This window comes from Sapajus apella, unplaced genomic scaffold (assembly GCF_009761245.1).
Source record: "Sapajus apella isolate SASKATOON/1434 unplaced genomic scaffold, GSC_monkey_1.0 scaffold14, whole genome shotgun sequence".
Classification (NCBI taxonomy): Eukaryota; Metazoa; Chordata; class Mammalia; order Primates; family Cebidae; genus Sapajus; species Sapajus apella.
The window spans coordinates 18085414-18104448 of NW_022436954.1; the positions used below are offsets into that span (position 1 = coordinate 18085414).

The 19035-nt window shown below is 48.9% G+C and overlaps 1 protein-coding gene across 6 annotated transcripts in view; it reads right to left on the reverse strand.

Moving 5' to 3' along the window:
• Positions 1–19035, reverse strand: part of PRDM11 (PR/SET domain 11) — a 78739-nt gene that overhangs the window by 16347 nt on the left and 43357 nt on the right. For all 6 annotated transcript variants that reach the window (XM_032283521.1, XM_032283519.1, XM_032283523.1 and 3 more), the window contains one exon: positions 7880–7947. In XM_032283521.1, coding sequence (XP_032139412.1) covers positions 7880–7947 — 68 coding nt within the window. The remainder of the gene's footprint in view (positions 1–7879; positions 7948–19035) is intronic.

Consider the following 19035-nt stretch of genomic DNA (forward strand, 5'->3'; position numbering starts at 1 on the left):
AGGGGTCCTGCAGGCAGCCTGGGCCTGGGACGAGGGACGGGGCAGGGCCTCTGGCTTGGGGCCCACCGTCTCAGACTGGTCTGAGGAGGAGGATGAACGGAGCAGGGCAGGCCTGGCCAGGTGGGCCTCTTCCTCTGGAGACTGCTGCACCCGAAGAGGCTGCCTTGAGGGCCCAGGTGCCTCCTCATCTTCATCATCTTGGGGGACAGAAACAAAGGACAAATAGTTACAAAAGGGAGAAGGAGGGAGGCCCTGGGTTTGGCCCTGCCCCTGAAAAGTACCCCCTGCCCTGCCACTCCACAGTCTACTTTGCCCCCCCCGTTCCCCAAATCCCTGAGATGCGTGGGCCCAGCACCCCTGGGGGAAGCTCCTCTTCCTCTCATGGGAACAGCTCCATTCTAGCAGGGAAGAGCCCATGCCAGGGGACTTGGAGACCGCAGCCCGGTGACTCCGTGCCAACCCAGTGGCTTCTGACCTCGGCGGCCATTTCATCTCTCTGCAACTCACTTTCTGCAATAACCAACGCCCTGCCTACACGTCGAGCCACTCGGCCACCTAGTTGGCTTGTTAAGAAGAGGCATAAACAAGATGACAAACATGGAGGCACTCTGCAAAGCGGAAGGAGCGGCACCGGCCCAAAGGTACTACGACACTCTCCGCCCACGGACCGCTAGCCTCTCTGAAGCCACGTCCGCATTGCTTGGGGCCATCTTGTGGCCTTGCCGGAAGCTGCACCCTTTTTTTCCATAAGTTATTGGAGTATAGGTAGGTTATATGAGTAAGTTCTTTAGTGGAGATTTGTGAGATTTTGGTGCACCCATCACCTGAGTAGTGTATGGCACAAAGTAGTGTATGACACACCACATGACACAAAAGCATGAGAATGACACAACAGACTCTGGGGACTTGGGGGGAAGAGTGGGAGGGGGCAAGGGATAAAAGGCTATAAATATGGAATCTGCACCTTTAAATCCCCACAGTGGATGCTAGCAGGCTGGAGAACCCCGACAGAACAGTGCAGAGCAGGAGAGCCATCTCTGCCACCAGTCCTGCTGCCCCCTTGACCCCCAAGGCAGGCTTCCAGGTCAGTCACATTGTGCTCCCACCCAGGAGCACCTAACCGCACAGGGGCCATCGGACAGACTGCTCCCTGCAGCTGGACATATGGAGGGGCCCAGCCCCTGTACATGTGGGTCTGGCTTTCTGGTGACTGAGGGCATGGGCTGATCCCTGTGGCAGGAATAAATAATGTATGGGCTGACCTGACTGACAGGCAAGCCCTCCCTGCCTGTACCTGAGGGTTTGAGACAGAACCATCCCCCAGGAAGGTGATGGGGAGGACAGATGGGTTTATTCTTTGGTTTATCCTCATGCCTCCCAGGGGTCCTGGGGCCTCACTTGGGCCAGCTTGTTAGGAGCCCCGTGTCTCTTGGCAGTGCTTGGTGGGACAGCAGCCATCCCCTAAGATCCCAGAGACCTGTCTGGTATGCCCAGTGTTGGAAGGAATGAGGCCTGGTGAGGTGATGCTGCTCCCTCCCTCCCCGGGCCTGTTCTGCAGAGCCCCTGGCAGCTGGCCACTGCCGGCAAAGGGAGTGCTGTGAGCCTGGCATGGGAGCCAGCAGGCTCTGCCCAATGGAATACTCAGACTCTCTGTCAGCCCAGGTTACCTTTGGTGGCCTCGTTACATTCAGTCTCAGGGAGATGGAGGGGTGAGTGGAGCAGGATACAGGGAACAGGCTTTACTGGATGCTGACCCCCCATTTTTTCTTAACACGGGGCAGAATCCTCTTAAGACTTAGGAAAACGCTGATTCCCAGGAAGCTGGCAGACCCGAGTTCAAGTCCTGTTTCTGAATTGAGCTCTGGGCCACCTTGGTTTTTAGAGCTTACTTTCTACATTGCAAGGATGTTGAACTAAATGGTCTCCATGTTCGTTTCCAGTCCTGAACATCTGACTCTGTGAGCCACCACCTGTCAGGAGCCCCAGCCAAACAGAAAGTGAGCGGATGCCACTGGCAGGGTGCCTGGGAAGGGAAGCCACAAAGAAGTCTTTGCAAAGCACCTTCCTGCAAAGCACCTTCCTACGGCTGAGCCACAGCCGCTTCCCTGGGGCCCTCCTGCCTGGCTCCCACCATTCACGAGCTGGTCAGGCAGACCGCCTCTAGTGGGGACTGCAGCTGGCAGGGAGCAGGGGAGATGTGCAGAAGTGGAAAGGAAGGGGTGCAGCCTCTGCAGAGGTTTTGAGTGCTCCCCCTTCTGCTGAGCCCCAAGGGACACTCGCCTCAGCCACTGGGGCCCTGGCTTCAAAGTGCATGTGAGACGCAGGAAGCAGAGAGGAAAGGCAGGGACAAGTACAGAGGGACGAGAGGGGTGAGGAGCGGGTGGGTGGGGGAGCAGCTGGAGGATGGAGAGGGAGCTGAGAGGCAGCCGTAGGGCAGGCAGAGTGAGGCAGCACAGTGAGAAGGGGGAGCAGGCTACGCAGCTCAGGCAGGGGAATGCAGAGAATAGAGGAACAAAGCCATCAGGACCAGACACAGAAAGAAACTGATCTTTCCACAGCCAGGGCCCTTGCAGCTTGGCCACCTCGCCTCCAGCCCACCCCACCACACCCCACCCCCCCGCCCCACTGCCTCCAGCCCCCTCCCCGGCACCGCTACACTTGGGCCTTCCTGGCTTCTCACTGTTCCTGGAATGTGCCAAGCGCCTTCCTGATGCGGGGCCTCGTACATGCCGTTCTCTGCCTGCGCGCCTCCCCTCCCCTTCTCCGCGCCCCACGCTGCTGCTGCCTGGCCTGGTTAACTCTTACGTGTCACAGCCCAGTCTGCTGGACTTCTTCAGGGAGCCTTCCCCAGCCTTCCTTAACTCTCAGACAGAACTGCCACGTAACTCACAGAGTCAAATGCAAAATGAAAACGTGAGGCTCCTGGCTCAAAAACTATGAAGAATGTCCAGATGGAGACAGCAGAGCCTGAAACCCAGCTCGGCCCCTGTGACTGCGCAGGTCGCATGCTCATGAGGTCAGCCCTGCTCTTGAGACCTCCTGGACTCCTGTGTCCTTCAACCGTTCACTACCAGTTTACTCGTGTAGCTATTTAAAGTTGGTTTATTCCTAGAGTCCAGGGTCTCCCCAAGAGCAGGGCCTGTGTAGGGTTTACACACAGCTGTCTTTCCAGCTCCCAGCATGGGTCTCTCACAGAGATGCTCAGTAAATATTCTAGAATGAATGCACAAAAAGGGATGGAGAGGAGACAGAACTGGGAAAAGGAGGGGAGGAGGGAAAGAGTGGGCTGGACAGGGAAGGACAGGAGAGAACCAGAAGGAAAGTCCATGGGAGACTGCAGAGAGTAGGCTGGGGAGCAGGCAGGCCGGCGGGGCGAGGGGACTGGTGATACTCACAGCTGGTCGAAGGGCTGTCGGTGCCATCCAGTTCTGCCCTGGGGAAGCCGCGCCCTGCACGGGCCGTGAGTAGCGCTGACTCGATGGCCCTCTCATGGGCTGTCAGCACGATGGTGGGGGCCCGGCCTCCAGCCCCAGGGCCCGACAGGGTCTGCTGCATGAAGGCCAGCTTGTCCTTGGTCCTGCGTTTCATGTCATCCCATCTGTGCTTAATGTCCTTGACGGAGCGGGGCACCTGGCTGACGGAGGTGATTTTCCGGGCTATGCCTTCCCAAATCTTGTCCCTGTCAGCATGGGACAGCCGCATGGTCTCCCTCCCAAAGAGCACAGCTTCATGGTGGGTCACCTCTGTGACAAGAATGTCCAGCTCCTCCTTGGAGAACTTGGGCTTCCTCTTACGCTCGGCCAGGTGTGCCACATTCCTTGGGTTGAATATCCCACAAAGCACATGGGGTAAATGACCGGCAACGCAGGTGGTCCTCCTCCTTCCTAATTGCCGGCCCCCAGCTGGAGAGCCAGGAGGCACCTGGGGCAACCTGGCCCCCACCACACCCTCCTCCTACCAAGAGGTCCCTTCCACTACTCCTCGGAGGGGAGGGTGGAAAGAAGAGACGGCGTTACATGGGAGGGAGCACTGGACTCAGAGTCGAAGCCCTCAGGTTCAGGGCCTGCTTTAGCTCTTACTAGCGGTGAGAGCTAGGGCGGTTCAAGTTCAATCTTTCCTGCCTCACTCTCCCTGTCCAGAATAATAACCACAAGCCTTTGGGGTTATCACTAAGGAGGGAAAAACACCATGATGTAAGGGGCTTAAAATCGCTTAAAGATAGCAATAAAGGATCTTATCAAAATTAGGATTAGACCATTGCCTCTATAAAGCCATGTTTACCTACAGCCTTATAGCTGAATGAGTGGCTCGGAAGAAGAATACGTAAGCAGGGAGGCGGTTTACGATGGGCTGCCATGGGGTGTACAGCAGCTATGCCATGACTAGCGTGTGGCCACCGAAAGCTTATTCTGCCCAGCGGCTATCTCCCCCTTCTCCTTCCCCTTCCCGGTCAGTTCTCCAAGCCCCCACCTTTGCACAGGTGCAGGAAAACAGGTTTCCCTCCCATGGGAGTGCTTTTTCTGTGGGGTGGGCTGCTGTGGCTTTTTGGTAGAATTTGAGGAACCCACGACTGTCCAGAGCGAGACAAGTTCCACTTTGGTGGACACGAGGGGGATCTGGGATTCCCTCTCTACTGAGCAGCCACGGGCCCTGGGCAAGGGGCACAGCATGGCCCTTCCATCCCACGTGGTCCCTGCTCTGGCTTTGGAACTCGATCCCTCCACATCGTGGCTCTGTCACCCTTTAACTAGTGATAAAAGGTTAAAAAAAAATTCACCCAAGAGAGGACATGAGGGTGTGGAGGAAAGCTCAGAGCCCAATTGATTCCTTGGACTCTTCTGAAACCGGGAGGGGAAGGCCAGTGGCACCAACATCCTTTAGCCCTCACCTTCCTAGTCACGCACCCAAATTACCAGGGCCCAGAAGATGGGAAGAAGGCTGGGGCCTCATTGCCCAGTCCAAGATGATGGCAGGGACATGGAGTAGACCTGGGACTACAGACTGAGTCTCCTTGAGCCAAGACATGGGACTCGTGTGAAGCCAGTCTCCTTCTCCAAAAAACTAGGGTGACAATTCTAGTGCCACTGCCCAGGGCTATCAGGAGGAGCTTCTCACTCTTGCCACTATTGCAGTTGGGGCTAGATAAGTCTTTGTGGGGAAGGAAGGGGTGTCCTGTGTGATGCAGGATTTTATCAGTAACCTTTGCTTCTACCTGAAAACACCCAACCACCAAACATGTCTCCAGGCCTTGCCAAATGCCCCCAGGAGCACAAAATAGTGCCCGGTTGAGAACGACCACAGGCAGATCACCTAGCACAGTACTGTCAGAAAGGCCAGCTAAACACGACAGTGCCCACTCCCCTCCTGGCCCACCATTAATTTTGTTAAGAAACTAACTGAGTCCATTCAATCATCCCCAAGCCACGCCATGACAGTGCAAGGGAGAGCATCTGCAGATCAGAAAGAGCTACACCAATGGAAACTGGACATGAAGGGAGAGGAGGGTTCCCAGGATGTGCTTTCCCTCACTCCAGCCACAGGAGGGGCATCTCCATGGCAACAAACTGCATCCCCAAACCCAACCTGCTTTTCGAGCAGTCATAAGACGAGAGCCCACGGGCTGTGACTACCCAGATGCCATCTTGAATCAGGACAGGCTGGGAGCAGAATAGAACAGATCCCATGCTAGTGAGGTGGCAGTAGCGGAACCCCCCAAATCCCTGCTCACCAGTCCCATCCAGGCCCAGGAAGCCAGGCTTCACCTGGTCCTTTGTGCACAAGCAGGAAGAACACCGGCCTAGGATTCCAGAGCCAGGAGTTCAAATCCTCATTCTGCCACCCTGACTGCATGCTCTTGAGCAAGACCTTACCCTGCCCTGGATCTCAGTTTGACCACCATGGCATGAAGATCCACACACAGCAGTGGTTCTCAATGCTAGCAGCACATTAGAATCACTAGCTTTAAAATACCAAGGCCAGGGGCCCATCCCCAGCCCAATTAAGTCACAATCTGCGGTACCAGAGGATAGCTAAGTTAGTTCGGATGATAACTACCCTTCTTTGGGGCTGTGGGAAGGCCTTGTCCCCAAGGAGAAAGATCAGAGGTGGGTAAAAGAGTAGAACAGATGCAGCTCTATGGGCAAAGCTCCCGACGCCTTAAAAGCAACAGCACAGAAAGCCTGATTCCCCAGTGGACACACGCACACTCTCCCCTGCTTGCCTGGAGCCAGGCTGCAGCCACAGGGCAGGCGGTACAGCGGCGCAGGCCGAGGCTCCAAACTGTGTAGCCACCCTATAGCCTGTCTAGACACCGCACCCCAGTGTCCCCAGACACAACCCTGGCCCCTTGGAAGGCCCACGTCAACAGACCCCTCCTCTTTCACCTGGGTCCTGAAGCACACTGTGCCTCAGAGCAAAAACTACACTGGAAAGTCATCTCTGTGGTGGGAGGTGCGAACCTGGGAAGGGCCAGCAGGGGATGGGTCAGGGGGTGTGGTGGGGCAGGGCTGCGTGATCCACCCCGGTACCCAGTACGCAGTCTGACTTGAACTAGATGATCAGTAGGCAGGTGGTGAACTGCAAGTGCTCAGCTGACCCGGACCCTGTGGCAGTAAGAAGAGAAGGCATTTGGGGGTGTCAAGCCACCTCCCTGGGGTGTGTCTGATCAGCTGTGTGCAGGGAGGCTGGGGGCAGTGGGTGCTGTTCTCCATACTGCAAGGCAGCAGGCCTGCTCGTCTCTGGCACCTCTGTTCTGCACCCATCAAACGGCAATGAGAACACCTGCCCCGACACATAAGAGGGTGAACACTAAAGTGCTCTGAGAGGTGTGAACTGCTGCTCAGCCACTCAGAGCTGTCTGATAGGAGTACAGGTGGGCAGTGAAGCCACTGCGAAGGGCACAGGAGCCCTCATCACACACTCCCCACCTCAAACCTGTTTCTCCTCATTTGCTCAGAAAGTCTCAGAGTTGAAGACAGCACGCCCCCCCTTAGGAAGTCCTCATCTGCCCTCTTTCCAAGCACGATCCCACCTCCAGCCCAAGACCTCATGGGTCATGGAACTGTACAAATGCCAGCAGAGGGCCCCAGGTCCCCGGTGTGGCTGTGCCCCGCACTCCAGACATCTGAGGCTTCCTTCCCTCCCATCCAGATCCAGATCCCCAGTCAGTGCTCCTAGGTCCCCAAAAGAGGCCATCAAGCAAGCAACCAGGCATGTCGGGTCTCCCACACCGTCCACAAACCCCACCCGGCAGAGCCCCTCGCACATGGCACAGACCATCAGCATCACGCTGGACCCGTGGTTCCAGGCTCAACTCAGCCAGGGCCAGTCTCCTGCCTCCTCTGGCTGGCATTTAAGGTGCAAACTTCTGTCCCAAACACTGGAACAGGGTAAAGTTCACTCTTCAAAGTACTCAAACTTAGGCAGCAAGCACTGTCAAAAACTGAGCTGAAAACTTTGTCAGAAGCCCTCTCTTCCATGGAGGCTGTTTGAACTGCTGGGGCTGCACTGGGACGGTTCTCACACTCTGAGAAGGGGTCACGGTCCTAGGTGGGGGACAGACATTCTCCCCCTCCTCCCCCAGGAATGCTGCCAGGAGCCTGGGCCCAGGTCCTCCAGACACACTGCCAAGTGAGCAGCCCGAGGGGTCCCTGCATCCCAACAGCCGGGCCACAGGCTGTCCTCTAGAGCCCCCTAATGGAGGCCTAGGGGAAAAGGTGGGCCCTTCAGAGCTAGATGCGTCCCAAATCCTGCGAACAACGTCGGTCTCTGGGCCTCCAGAGGTCTCCACCACTGGAGATCCCATAGGACCAACACACTCCCTTGGCTCCTTTCCAGAGGCCAGGCAAGACCCCCAGGACATCAGCAGAGTGGGGCTCACCTCATCCAGTTGGCTTTGGTTTCGTCTGAGCCATCTATGGACTTATAGCGGTTGTTCTTGTCCACAATCTGGAAGAAAGAGAGAGAGTCTAGGATGGCCATTCTAGAGGAGCTCTCATGTCCCTGGGCTCCTTCCTGACCAGAGCCCAGGGCCTGGCCCCGCCTGCTGCCACCCCCTTCCCCTGAAATGTCACCACTGCTATAGAACTGAAATGCAGGCTGGGTTCAGAATCCCTGCTACCTATCCTCCACCCATTCCCATTCTCCTAGAGACACTGGGGAGCCCATCCTCCTAGACACACAAAGCCCTTCAAACGTGTTTTGCATTCCTGGGAGATGGGGAGCAGAGAGATGGGACCACCTCCTTCCTCTGTCTTGATGGAATACTCAGCAATATGGCTGACAAGGGGCATTTCCATTGGCCTCCAGTTGCAGCTACAAAGACTAAATAAATCTTTCTCTCTTTACAGTTTCTGTGGGAGACAGAGGCCACTGCTGGATGACTGAGCATATGTGATTTGAGAGGGTTCCTCCTCTCCCCAACCTCTAAATGTTCAAGAGCCTCAGGGTTTGAAGCTGGGCTGCTTTCTCTTTTATTTCATCATCACTCTTTAATCAGAGTTCAGCTGGGTATGAAATTCTAGGCTAAGTTTTATTTTCTTTCAGCACTCTGAAGATTACTAAAAAGACTGCCACTGGCGCAAAAGCAACAACTGTCGGTTTCATGTTGCTCTTTTGTGGGTAATCCTGTCTGTGGTAAATTTTAACACTTTCATTTTACTCTTGATTTTCTGCAGCTTTGCTACGTCGTTTTGAAGTGGAGATTTACTTTCCTGAAATTCTCCTTATTGCTTGATGAACACCTTCCAACTCCAAGACTATATTTTTTTCAGTTCTGGAAAATTCTCAGTCATTAGGCTTTTAAGTAACAGCTTCTCAGTCATTTTCTCCCCTCTCATTCAGTAAAATTTCTGTTAAACAGGTATGAGAGTAGCTCAATCTCTCCTCCATGTCTTTTAACTACTCTTCCATATTTTTCTCTATCTTTCTGGGCACTCTCTGGAAAAATTTCTCAGAACTCTCTTCCAGTCCACTAATTGTCTCTTCAGCTGTGTCTATTCCAGGGTTTCTCCCATCTACTGAGGTGTTTCCATCTTTCTTTGCTCTCTTTTTTAATGAGTATCTTTATTTTGATGAATATTTTTCGTTCCCAGAATTTTTAGTTTTTTGCAGGTGCATCCTTTCATTCACCCTACCTCTTTTTGTTTCATAATGATATGTTTCTTCTTTTTCCTTTTCTAACAGCTTTACTGAGGCATAATTGACATATAATGTACACCTTGATACGTTTTGACACATGAGCTAGATCAGGGTTGGTTCCCTGAGGACTCAGTGAAGCAGAGACTGGGAGAATTCCTGGGAAATGGGAAACAGATGGACAGACACCATGCCTAGACTCCTACCTAACCTGGTGCCATTCATAAGCCTCTATCATTCTCTTCAAAGCAGCAGAGAAGTATTTTATCAGTGTAAATCAGATTATGTCCCACGCCAGCTCAAGACGGCATGCTGCACTTACAATAAAGCTCATATTTATGGCCACAGCCTTCACAGCCCACAGGCGTGCTCCCCAACTTACCCTGGGCCTCTCAGGTCCTTTTCACTTTTCTGCAGCCTTGGTGCCCTGAGAGTGAGCCTTAACATTGGCCAGTTCCACTGCCTAGAGCCTCTTTTATCTACCCTTAAAAATAACAATAATCATGAAATATTTCAAGCGTTCAGAAGTTATAAAGAAGAATGCAGCCGACAACCCTGTGCCCACCAGCTACAGCAACAAAAATTAACATGAGTTATATTTGTCTCAGGCCTCTCTCTCCTTTTGCTTCAAGAAAGTGCCGGGTTGCAGTGGAAGACCTCTCTGCCTCCAACTTCTCTTTCCCTTCCTCCCTCCAAGAGTAACCACCATTGTGGAGATGATGGGAAGCCTTCCCATTTTTATGACACAAGGACTTTTCAAAGAACAACACACAGGACTGTTTGCATGTGCGTAAAGTTTACGGAAATGGCACCCAAGCAAACATATCCTTTTCCAACTTTTTTCCCACTAAGCTTTGAGTATGTGATCCCTTCTTAGCTTTCGGTTCTCAGATTATGTCAGCTCCACAGAAAAAGCCTTTCCTAGTCTTGAACCTAAAGAAGTTCTTCCTTGCTACACCTCAACCTCCATATCCCCGGCCTATCATGGCATCATCTCTGTTACATCATCCTGTAACTTCCCTTAGGAGGCCTAATTACAGTGAGCATTTTGTTGATATGTATTTGCCAATTTGGTAACTGACTGGCTCGCTGTCTAGACTGTAAGCTAATGAGCACAAAGCATGTGGCTGCTGTGATCACGATGGTGGCCCTGGTTCCTAACACAGGGAAGGCATGGCACATGGTGGAATACTGGTTGGATGAATGATTGGATGAAGAGCCTTTTAGTTAAAAAGCAAGTTAAAGGGAAAAAGTTGGCTGAGCGCAAAGCTCACACCTGTAATCCCAGCACTTTGGGAGGCTGAGGTCAGAGAATTGCTTGAGCCAAGGAGTTTGAGACTAGCCTGAGCAACACAGCAAGACACTGTCTCCACAAAGAATTAGCCAAGGGTACATGCCTGTGGTCCCAAATACTCAGGAGGCTGAGGCAGGAGGATTGCTTAAGCCCAAGAGTTTGAGGCTGCACTGACCCATGATTGTACCACTGCACTCAAGCCTGGGTGACAGAGCAAGGTCGTGTTTCTAAAAAAAAAGAAAAGAAGAAAGAAGCAAAGAAGGAAGGAAGGAAGGAAAAAAGAAAGGAAAGAAGACAGAAAGGAAGAAAGAAGAAAAAAATTACAAAATATTAAGATTTTAGTAAAAATGAAATGAGTGCTATGCCAGAGCCAGCTTATACTGAGAGCCAACTGTTAAATTTTCAGGAATTTTGTGAACCAGTTGTTAAACACAGCCACTACAAATTCAATGACATAAGCTTACAAGTCAGTAAATGATACATTTTTAAAAGGCAATAAATACTCAAAACTTACCCACTTCTCAGTTATTTTACTACATTTGACTGACTATTCTCTATGTTCTGGAGGGTACTGGCCTCTACTGTAGCCGCATAGTAGAAAGAACATACAATAGCTGTGATTGCACATTTCTTCCCAACTGCACATTCAGTGATTTCATGTTAGTAGCTTGAAATCAGCCATGGGGGGAGCATTTACACCACGGAAATTGGCACTTATCCTCACCATCACCATCACCGTCAGTTGTTAAACATCTACCAGCATACCACTACACGTATAGATGAGCATAGAAAGTCTATGAGGTACATTTCAAACTCTCAACTCTCGTTACCTCTAGAGCGGAGGAAAGAAGGAGGCAGGGATGCTTTTGCTTTATTTGTCCATGAGACTATACTGACTCTGTGTTTTAAAAATCGCAGAAAAATAAAAAGAGAAAACATGTAACTCGGGCTTCGCCTCCCATGGCAGTCTCCTCAGGTGATGGCCCAGTCTGCAGGGACCCTCCCCTGGAGTCTCAGAGCACCCCGGACTTTATCATAACACTACTTCCTCAACATTATCATTTCTGATTGCTCCCCTATTTTCTGGGGGAAAAAAAGAAGCATGTCTAGGTCCCACAGCCAGTAGTAGGAGCACATAGATGGTAGTAAGAGCCATGGGGCCAGAGGAGTTGGCTAGAATTTCAGCTTCACTGCACACAAGCTGAGTGGCTTTGGGCAGATGGCTTTGCAGACCATGCCTCAGTTTCCTCATCTATAAAATGGGATAAAAACCAGCCTTGCAGCACTGCTGTCATAATGAAAGTGGAAGACACTCAGTGAGTGGTTACTGTTAGCATTGTGATCATCATTGAGATCATTAAGAGTTCAAATATTAGTTACTACTAATTTAGGGCAGTGGGAGCCCTGTGGGTCAACACCGAGTGGTGATAAGCCTTGGCAATTTCATCTGCACAGAGAGGCCTGGGTGAGGGCTGTGAAGGACAGAGGAACTGCCTGAGACCTCTGTCTGTTGGGTTCAGGTCTAGAGCTTTTCTGAGGGGTGTTTTTTGGCTTATCTTTCCCATCAATCAGGATTTTTTCAAATCAAGTACTTATTCATTCATTCATTAAACCAGCAAACATCATGGAAGGAGTGGGCATGGTGGCAGGCTCTGGGGATAGAATGGTGACACAGGCAGAGAATGTCTTTGCTCTTGGAAAGCTCACAGCCTAGCGGGACACAGAAGAGAGACCACTGTGATACGGCATGGCCAGCACCATGGTGGGGAATTATGTGGGATTATGGGATCTCTGAGCTGGAGCCCTGGACCTGGGAATCTGCTGAGGACCTTTCTTGGGGACATGGAGTATAAGCTGAGATCTTAGAGAAGAGACAGATGGTGCCCTGGGCAGAGGTGCAGGGCAGGCAGGATCTCACAGGGCCTGTGGATCATGTTACAGGCCACTGATGAACCCAGGCCACCCTGAGTAGAGAGCAGGCTGTGGGCCTCCAGTTCTGGCACTGAGATGGGTCCAGGAATGGCAGCAGGGCCCGATGCTCAGGAGCAGCCCCCAGAAGGCTGGTCTCCCAGCGTCTTCCTTGCCTTATCCCTCAAGGTCAACTCCTTGGTCCCTCTGAACTTAGTACTTTGGACCAGCCAGAAGCTCTGAGCACTGTGATGCAAGGCCTTTGATAACTTGGGGAACCCACATGGTAAGAAGCTTCCTTAGCCTGGAGGAGAAGAGACCTGAGAAAGCAGAGCCATCATCATCAGATGTGGGAAGGACAACCATGTCGTGGGGACAGGATGGTTAGAACCTGCTTGCATCTAGGGGGACGCAGGCCTGAACTCAGCACAAGGAGGGATGGCCTAACACGAAGAAGAGTAAGGATAAGAACCCTGTGAGGTGGTGAGCTTGTTACTGGGAGTATTCAAGCAGGGGATGATTGCTAGTAGGGAGGCTGAAAAAAGGACTTGCTCATTCAGTGGATATCTGTCCTAAATAACCTCAAAGTTCTGTCTAAAATGAAGATTGTGTGATTCTGTGTAGAGGGATGCTCAGAAAAATAACATAAAAGCATGGAGTTTGGCCCCCTGGGCCAAGCATGGTCTAAGTGGATCCTATTTCAGACCATGGTAATAATTAATAAAGATAATAAAAATAAAACCTCATTAACAGCTACCACTCATGGAGTACCTTCACTATGTCAAGTACTTTGATACACTATTAATTCTCACAGCTATTATGATTATCCTCCCTTTACAGGTTAGAAACTGAGACTGAGGGCTGTTGGTAACCTGTCTGAGGCAGCAAAGGAAGTTTCCACATGGGAAGCTGGAGTTTAAACTCAGGTCTCTGGCAGTACAGTCCATGCTTTAGCCACTTTGTGGAGCAATGGATGTTGGCGCCAACATTTCCCTAATGACTCCATTAACCACCGTCAACCATGCCTGAAACCCAGCATCAAACAGGACTCTTCTGGGGCCCTCTCTGAACTTCCAGCTTTGCCTCTGAGCAAATCTGCTATCTGCAGGTTGGTATTTTAATAGGGAGGAATGCTCTGCTTTGCAATAGAACATCTGTCTGCCCCAATTGAGGATTCAATGTTGGGCTCCTCTAAATGGTATCATGACCAGATGCCGTAGAGATGGATTTTCAAAAGCCCGATTTGTTTGCAACTTTCCAGGAATTCACTGAATCCATAAAGCATTCTTAGTTTTTAATCCTGCGTTTCTTCACAGAGCAAAGTAGTTATAAAAATGACTGGTGAAGCCATTCGCCGTTGACGAAGCGCTTTGGCATACCTGAGATGCTCCTCTCTCAAGCCCCAGGAAGTGGATGCATCACCTCTTTTCTCTAGCTACTCACCAGCCCAACCAGCTTAAGACCTGACAGAGAGAGATAACCTGAACTTGAACTTGAACTCCAGCCTCTGCTATGGCCAGAGACATGGAGTGAAGAATACTAAAGCCAGATGAGGGCATCTGAGATTATCCAGATAATCTAAACTGGTTCCTAACCTGGTGTCTGGGGAAGGGGGCATCCCTTAAAATGTGTGCAGCTTTTTATGAACATTGGCACATGAGTATAATTTCCTAGGTGATTCAAAAAAGCTCAAGAACCATGATTTAACCCATCTGCCCTAATTTAACTGATAAGGAAATGAGAACTTCCTTTTATTATTCCCAAACTTCCTTTTATCAAATGTCTTTTCTGTTTAGACCACTTTATTGAGGTATGACTGGCATACAAAAAGCTGTACATATTTAACGTATCCAACTAGATGAGTTTGGAAATAAGTGTACCCCTGTCAAACCATTGCCACAAACTATGACATAAACACATCCATTATCTCCAAAAGACTCCTCCTGCTCTTATTATTGTGATAACACTTAACGTAAGATCTACCCTTCTGGCAAATTTTTCAGTATGCAGTACAGTATGGTTAACTACAGGCTCTATGCTGTACGGCAGATCTCTGGGACTTACTTATCTTGCATAACTGAAACTTTATACCCTTGAGCTAATACCTATCTCCCTCTTTCCCAGCCACTGGCAACCACCATTTACTCTCTGTCTCTATGAATTCGACTATTTCAGATTCCTCCTATAAGTGGTATCAGGTAGTATTTGTCCTTTGTCTGGCTTATTTCACTTAGTATAATGTCCTCCAGGTTTACCCATGTTGTTGCAAATGGCAGAATTTCCTTCTTCTTAATGCTTGGGAAGACTCTGGAGACCTGGTTAATGAGGCATGTTGACAAACAATACCAAATGCTACATCCAGGTTTTACATACTTTGATTTCACCTCCCACCCTCAACCATTCCTGAAACCCACCTGACGATAACTGTAGATACTAAAGCTGGCTGTGATCTGCTCATCACATGCTAAGTACCAGGCTTGCAACAAGCATTAGTATTTACAACAACTCATAGGGGTGTGTTCCATTGTACTATGCACCCACATTTTATGGATAAAACCACTGAACTGCGAGGGAACAGGTGAGCAGCCCAAAGACACATTTCCGGCAAGTGGTAGAGCCAGGATTGGAACCCAGGAACAGAGGCTATAACCAACTCAGACAGCTCTTCCCTTCGCAGCCCCTCTTCACTGCCTGTAAAAGGTGTCGCGACAATAGACCAGCCTCAGGACCACCACCCACTACCCTGATCACACACGGCCTTGCTCTCCTTGATAAGGAGGCAGGCTCCTGGTGAAAGGCAACAGCATTTTGAGTCCAAGTTTGGGCCCTTGGGGAAGAACTGGAGAAGCAGCTATCAAGAAGACTGGTCTGAATCCCATCTCTTAGTTGCTCTGTACGAATGGTCTTGCGTAAAGGTGAGAGAGAGATCCAGGAGTATCTGCTTATCTAGGGGACAGCAAAAATGTAAACTGGAATGAGCCAGAGAGAAATCAGATAGAAACACACTTTAATGATCATGCTGCAGATTGGAACAGTCTTCTAAATTAATCTGGTAGAAGAATGTAGTCAACAGGGTTGATATGAAAAGCACCCCATGGAGTTGTTGAGTACATAACCTGCATATCCATCATGGGTAGCTCTCCCTCAATAACCACTGAAATGAATGAGAGCTAGGAAAAAAGCAGAGCAAAACCTTAATGCTTTACAATAAGGTATCACTTCACATTCACCAGGATAGCTATAATCAAAAAGTCAGGAAAAACAAGGATTGACAAGGATGCGGAGAAATCAGAGCCCTCATATGATTGGTGGGAAAACAAAATGGATCACCTGCTTTGGAAAACAGCCTGGCAGATCCTCAAATGATGAAACCTTGAGTTACCATTCCATTCCTAGGTATTATGCCCAAGAGAAATGAAAACTTGTGTCTGCATGGAAACTTGTGCACAAATGCTTTCAGCAGCATTATTCATAATAGCCAAAAGGCAGAGACTGTCCATCAATGAATGAAGAGGTAAACAAGATATAGAACACTATTTGGCCATATGGCTGGGTGTGGTGGCTCATGCCTGTAATCCCAGCACTTTGGGAGGCTGAGGCAGGTGGAGCACTTGAGGCTGGGATTTTAAGACCAGTCTGGCCAACATGCAAAACTTCGTCTCTACTACAATGCCCAAAAAAAAAAAAAAAAAAAATAGCTGGGCATAGTGGTACATACCTATAATCCTAGTTAATTGGGTTACTTGGGAGGCTGAGGCAGGAGGATCACTTGAAACCAGAGGATCACTTGAAACCGGGAGGTGCCAGGACTATATATCACTTGAACCCCAGAAGTGTCCAGGAGGCTGTAGTGAGCCAAGATAGAGCCACTGCATTCCAGCCTAGGTGACAGTGAGACACTGACTCAAAAAAAAAAAAAAAAGAGTGGGGGGGGGGAATGATACATGCTGCCACATAGATGAACCTTGAAAACACAAAGCTAAGTAAAAGAAGCTCATCACAAAGATCATGTATTATATGATCTCATTTATATGAAACGCCAGAATGGAAAAATCTATAGGGTCAGAAAGTAGATTCGTGGTTGCCTAGGGATGGGTGGGGGTGAGGAGTTGAAGATGTGGATTGCGGGCATTGGAAGGGGAGAATGACAGCCAAAGGATACAGGATTTGATGAAATTGACTGTGGTGATGGTTGCACATATCTGAATACAGTCAAAATCATTGAATCACACATTTTAAATGGGTGAATTGTACAGTATATGAATTGCATCTCAATAAAGCTGTTAAAAAAAAAAAATCTGCCAAAGGTTCATGGTTAGCAATCAAATGAGGAGAGAGAAACAGCCTTATATCCTACATATCCTATGCTTGAACAGTAATCCCTAAAGAAACAGGTTTCCATGCGAGTGGGAGGACCATCAATGGGATGGCAGGAGGGCATTCTAGATATTCACATCTGAGGCCTGGAGATGATGAACTGGAGATCTATAAATCTGGCTCCATAAATGAGCTGTATGACCTTATTAAGTAATGTGGCCTTTTAAGTCCAGTTTCTCAATCTTTAAAAAGAAAATAACTGTCCCATAGTACAGTTGAGATATACAAATCATTTAGTACTCAGTGAACAGCAGCTATGACTGTTGCTATGATTATTGTCCATCGTCTGAGGACCCACTGGGGTTTGGAGTGCCGAATTAGGTTCAGAGAGCATAGTTCAATAAGACCTCTCCTTGGAGAATTTTCAAACACCAGGAAACCCCAAATCCTCCGCGACAAAGCCAGGAAGTTTACTAAAAATGAACGTCTCTCAAGCTAGGGTCTTTGGATATATTCTCGGGATCTGAATGTTCTAAGAATTTTTAATTCAAAGTTTTCATTTAAAAAACCCAATATGCAGGAATCCCCCATGAGATTTTTACACCCACAAGAGTACTACATTTATGACTGAGAAGGCATCGTGTCAGATTGAATCCCTGGCCCTGGCTCTTCGGCCGTCCCTATCACCTTTTGCCAGGTGACTCTGAACTAGACTGTTTAACAGGCACCCTGTACTTCTTTGCTCCTTGACCTATGTTCAACCATGAAATTCATGTGGCCAATGAGATATTAGCAAACATGATGCACGTAAAGTCTTGAAAGCTAGAAAAACTTCCCCAGAGAGCCCCTGCTCCTTCAGCAGGGGCCCAGAACAGACATGTTCCAAGTGTCTGGAGAAGACCTGGCTCGAGAGAGAGGAGCCAAGCTCCCCCAACGGCTGGAGGCCGGGCAGCCCAGCAAGCCCCGCTAAGTCAGTCAACCTGCAGCCAACCAACAGACACTCAAGTAGAAATGAGGAACTGCAGGTGACCAGCAGATATGTGAGCAAGAGTAAATGACTGTTGTTCTATGTCAGGGCTCAGCAAACTATGGCCTGCAGGCTAATTCCAGCCCACCACCCATTTCTGCATGGCCCACCAGGCTAAGAATGATTTTCAAATGGTTGAAAATAAATCAAGAGAAAAACAATATTTCATGATGTGAAAATGATGTGAAATTCAAACTTCAGTATATATAAATAAACTTTCATTGAAACATGCCACACCTATGGCTGCTTTTGCACTATGAGGGCAGAATTGAGTCATTGAGACAGACACTGCATAGTCTGCAAAACCTAAAATATTTACTACCTGACCCTTTACAGAAAAAGCTTGCCAACCCCTGTTCTACGCCACTGGATTTTGAGGTAGCTTGCTTCACAGCAACAGTTGACCATATAACCCCAATTATTAATACTTGCTACGAACCAACGGAAAAAGAACCGATATAAACTTAATATGTAAATGTTGCACTCCGGCAAAGAAAAGGCCAAGTTACATCATGGCAGTTGCAATAACAAAAGATAGTTGGGCGTGATGGCTACTCAGGAGGGTCATGCGGGAGGATGGCTTGAGCCCAGGAGTTTGAGGTTATAGTGAGCTATGATCTTGCCTTTGCACTCCAGCCTGGGCCACAGAGTAAGTTTCCATTTCTAAATACATACATACATACATACATACATACATACAAGATTTCCCAGTGTTTCAAATAGAGACAAATAGTAGGAAAATAAAGATATCACACGGCACACAAAAGTACAGGCATTCCAAATTCCAAAGACTCTGCTTGTGTCTCAGTAGTTACTAACATATTCACTTTATAAAAAACAATTTTGTTTTAGTGAAACATCATCAACCACCTCATTAAAATGAGTTCATTAACGTGTTTGTACATTATGTTGAAGTTTTTGTAGTTCTGTTCATTTTATACGTGTAAGCTTGTTTTGGCTTTACAGTTATTTAAAAGTTGTAAGTACAAGACAGTTTGTGTTTAGCAAGCTTTATGTTTATACCTTTTTAAGTAACATTAAAATAAAATTAATGGAACATTAAGACTCCAGGAACATTAAAAGTCACCTAAACCCAACACTGTTGAGGTGTGAGAAACACAGCTACAGTAGAATGGACTGAAGAGCCAAGAAAGAGGAGGAGGTCAGGTTAGGAGCTGGTCTGGATTGGAAATATTACATAGGTGCAGAATAATTTTTCGTGTTCTACTTTTGCTCTGATACAATACATTTACAGACTTGGCTCTAGCCAGTACTGGTTCACTAGCATATTACATTTTCCAGGGAAAATCTTTGGTTTGGTTTGTGATTCAATAACTAAACTACCAGCATTTAT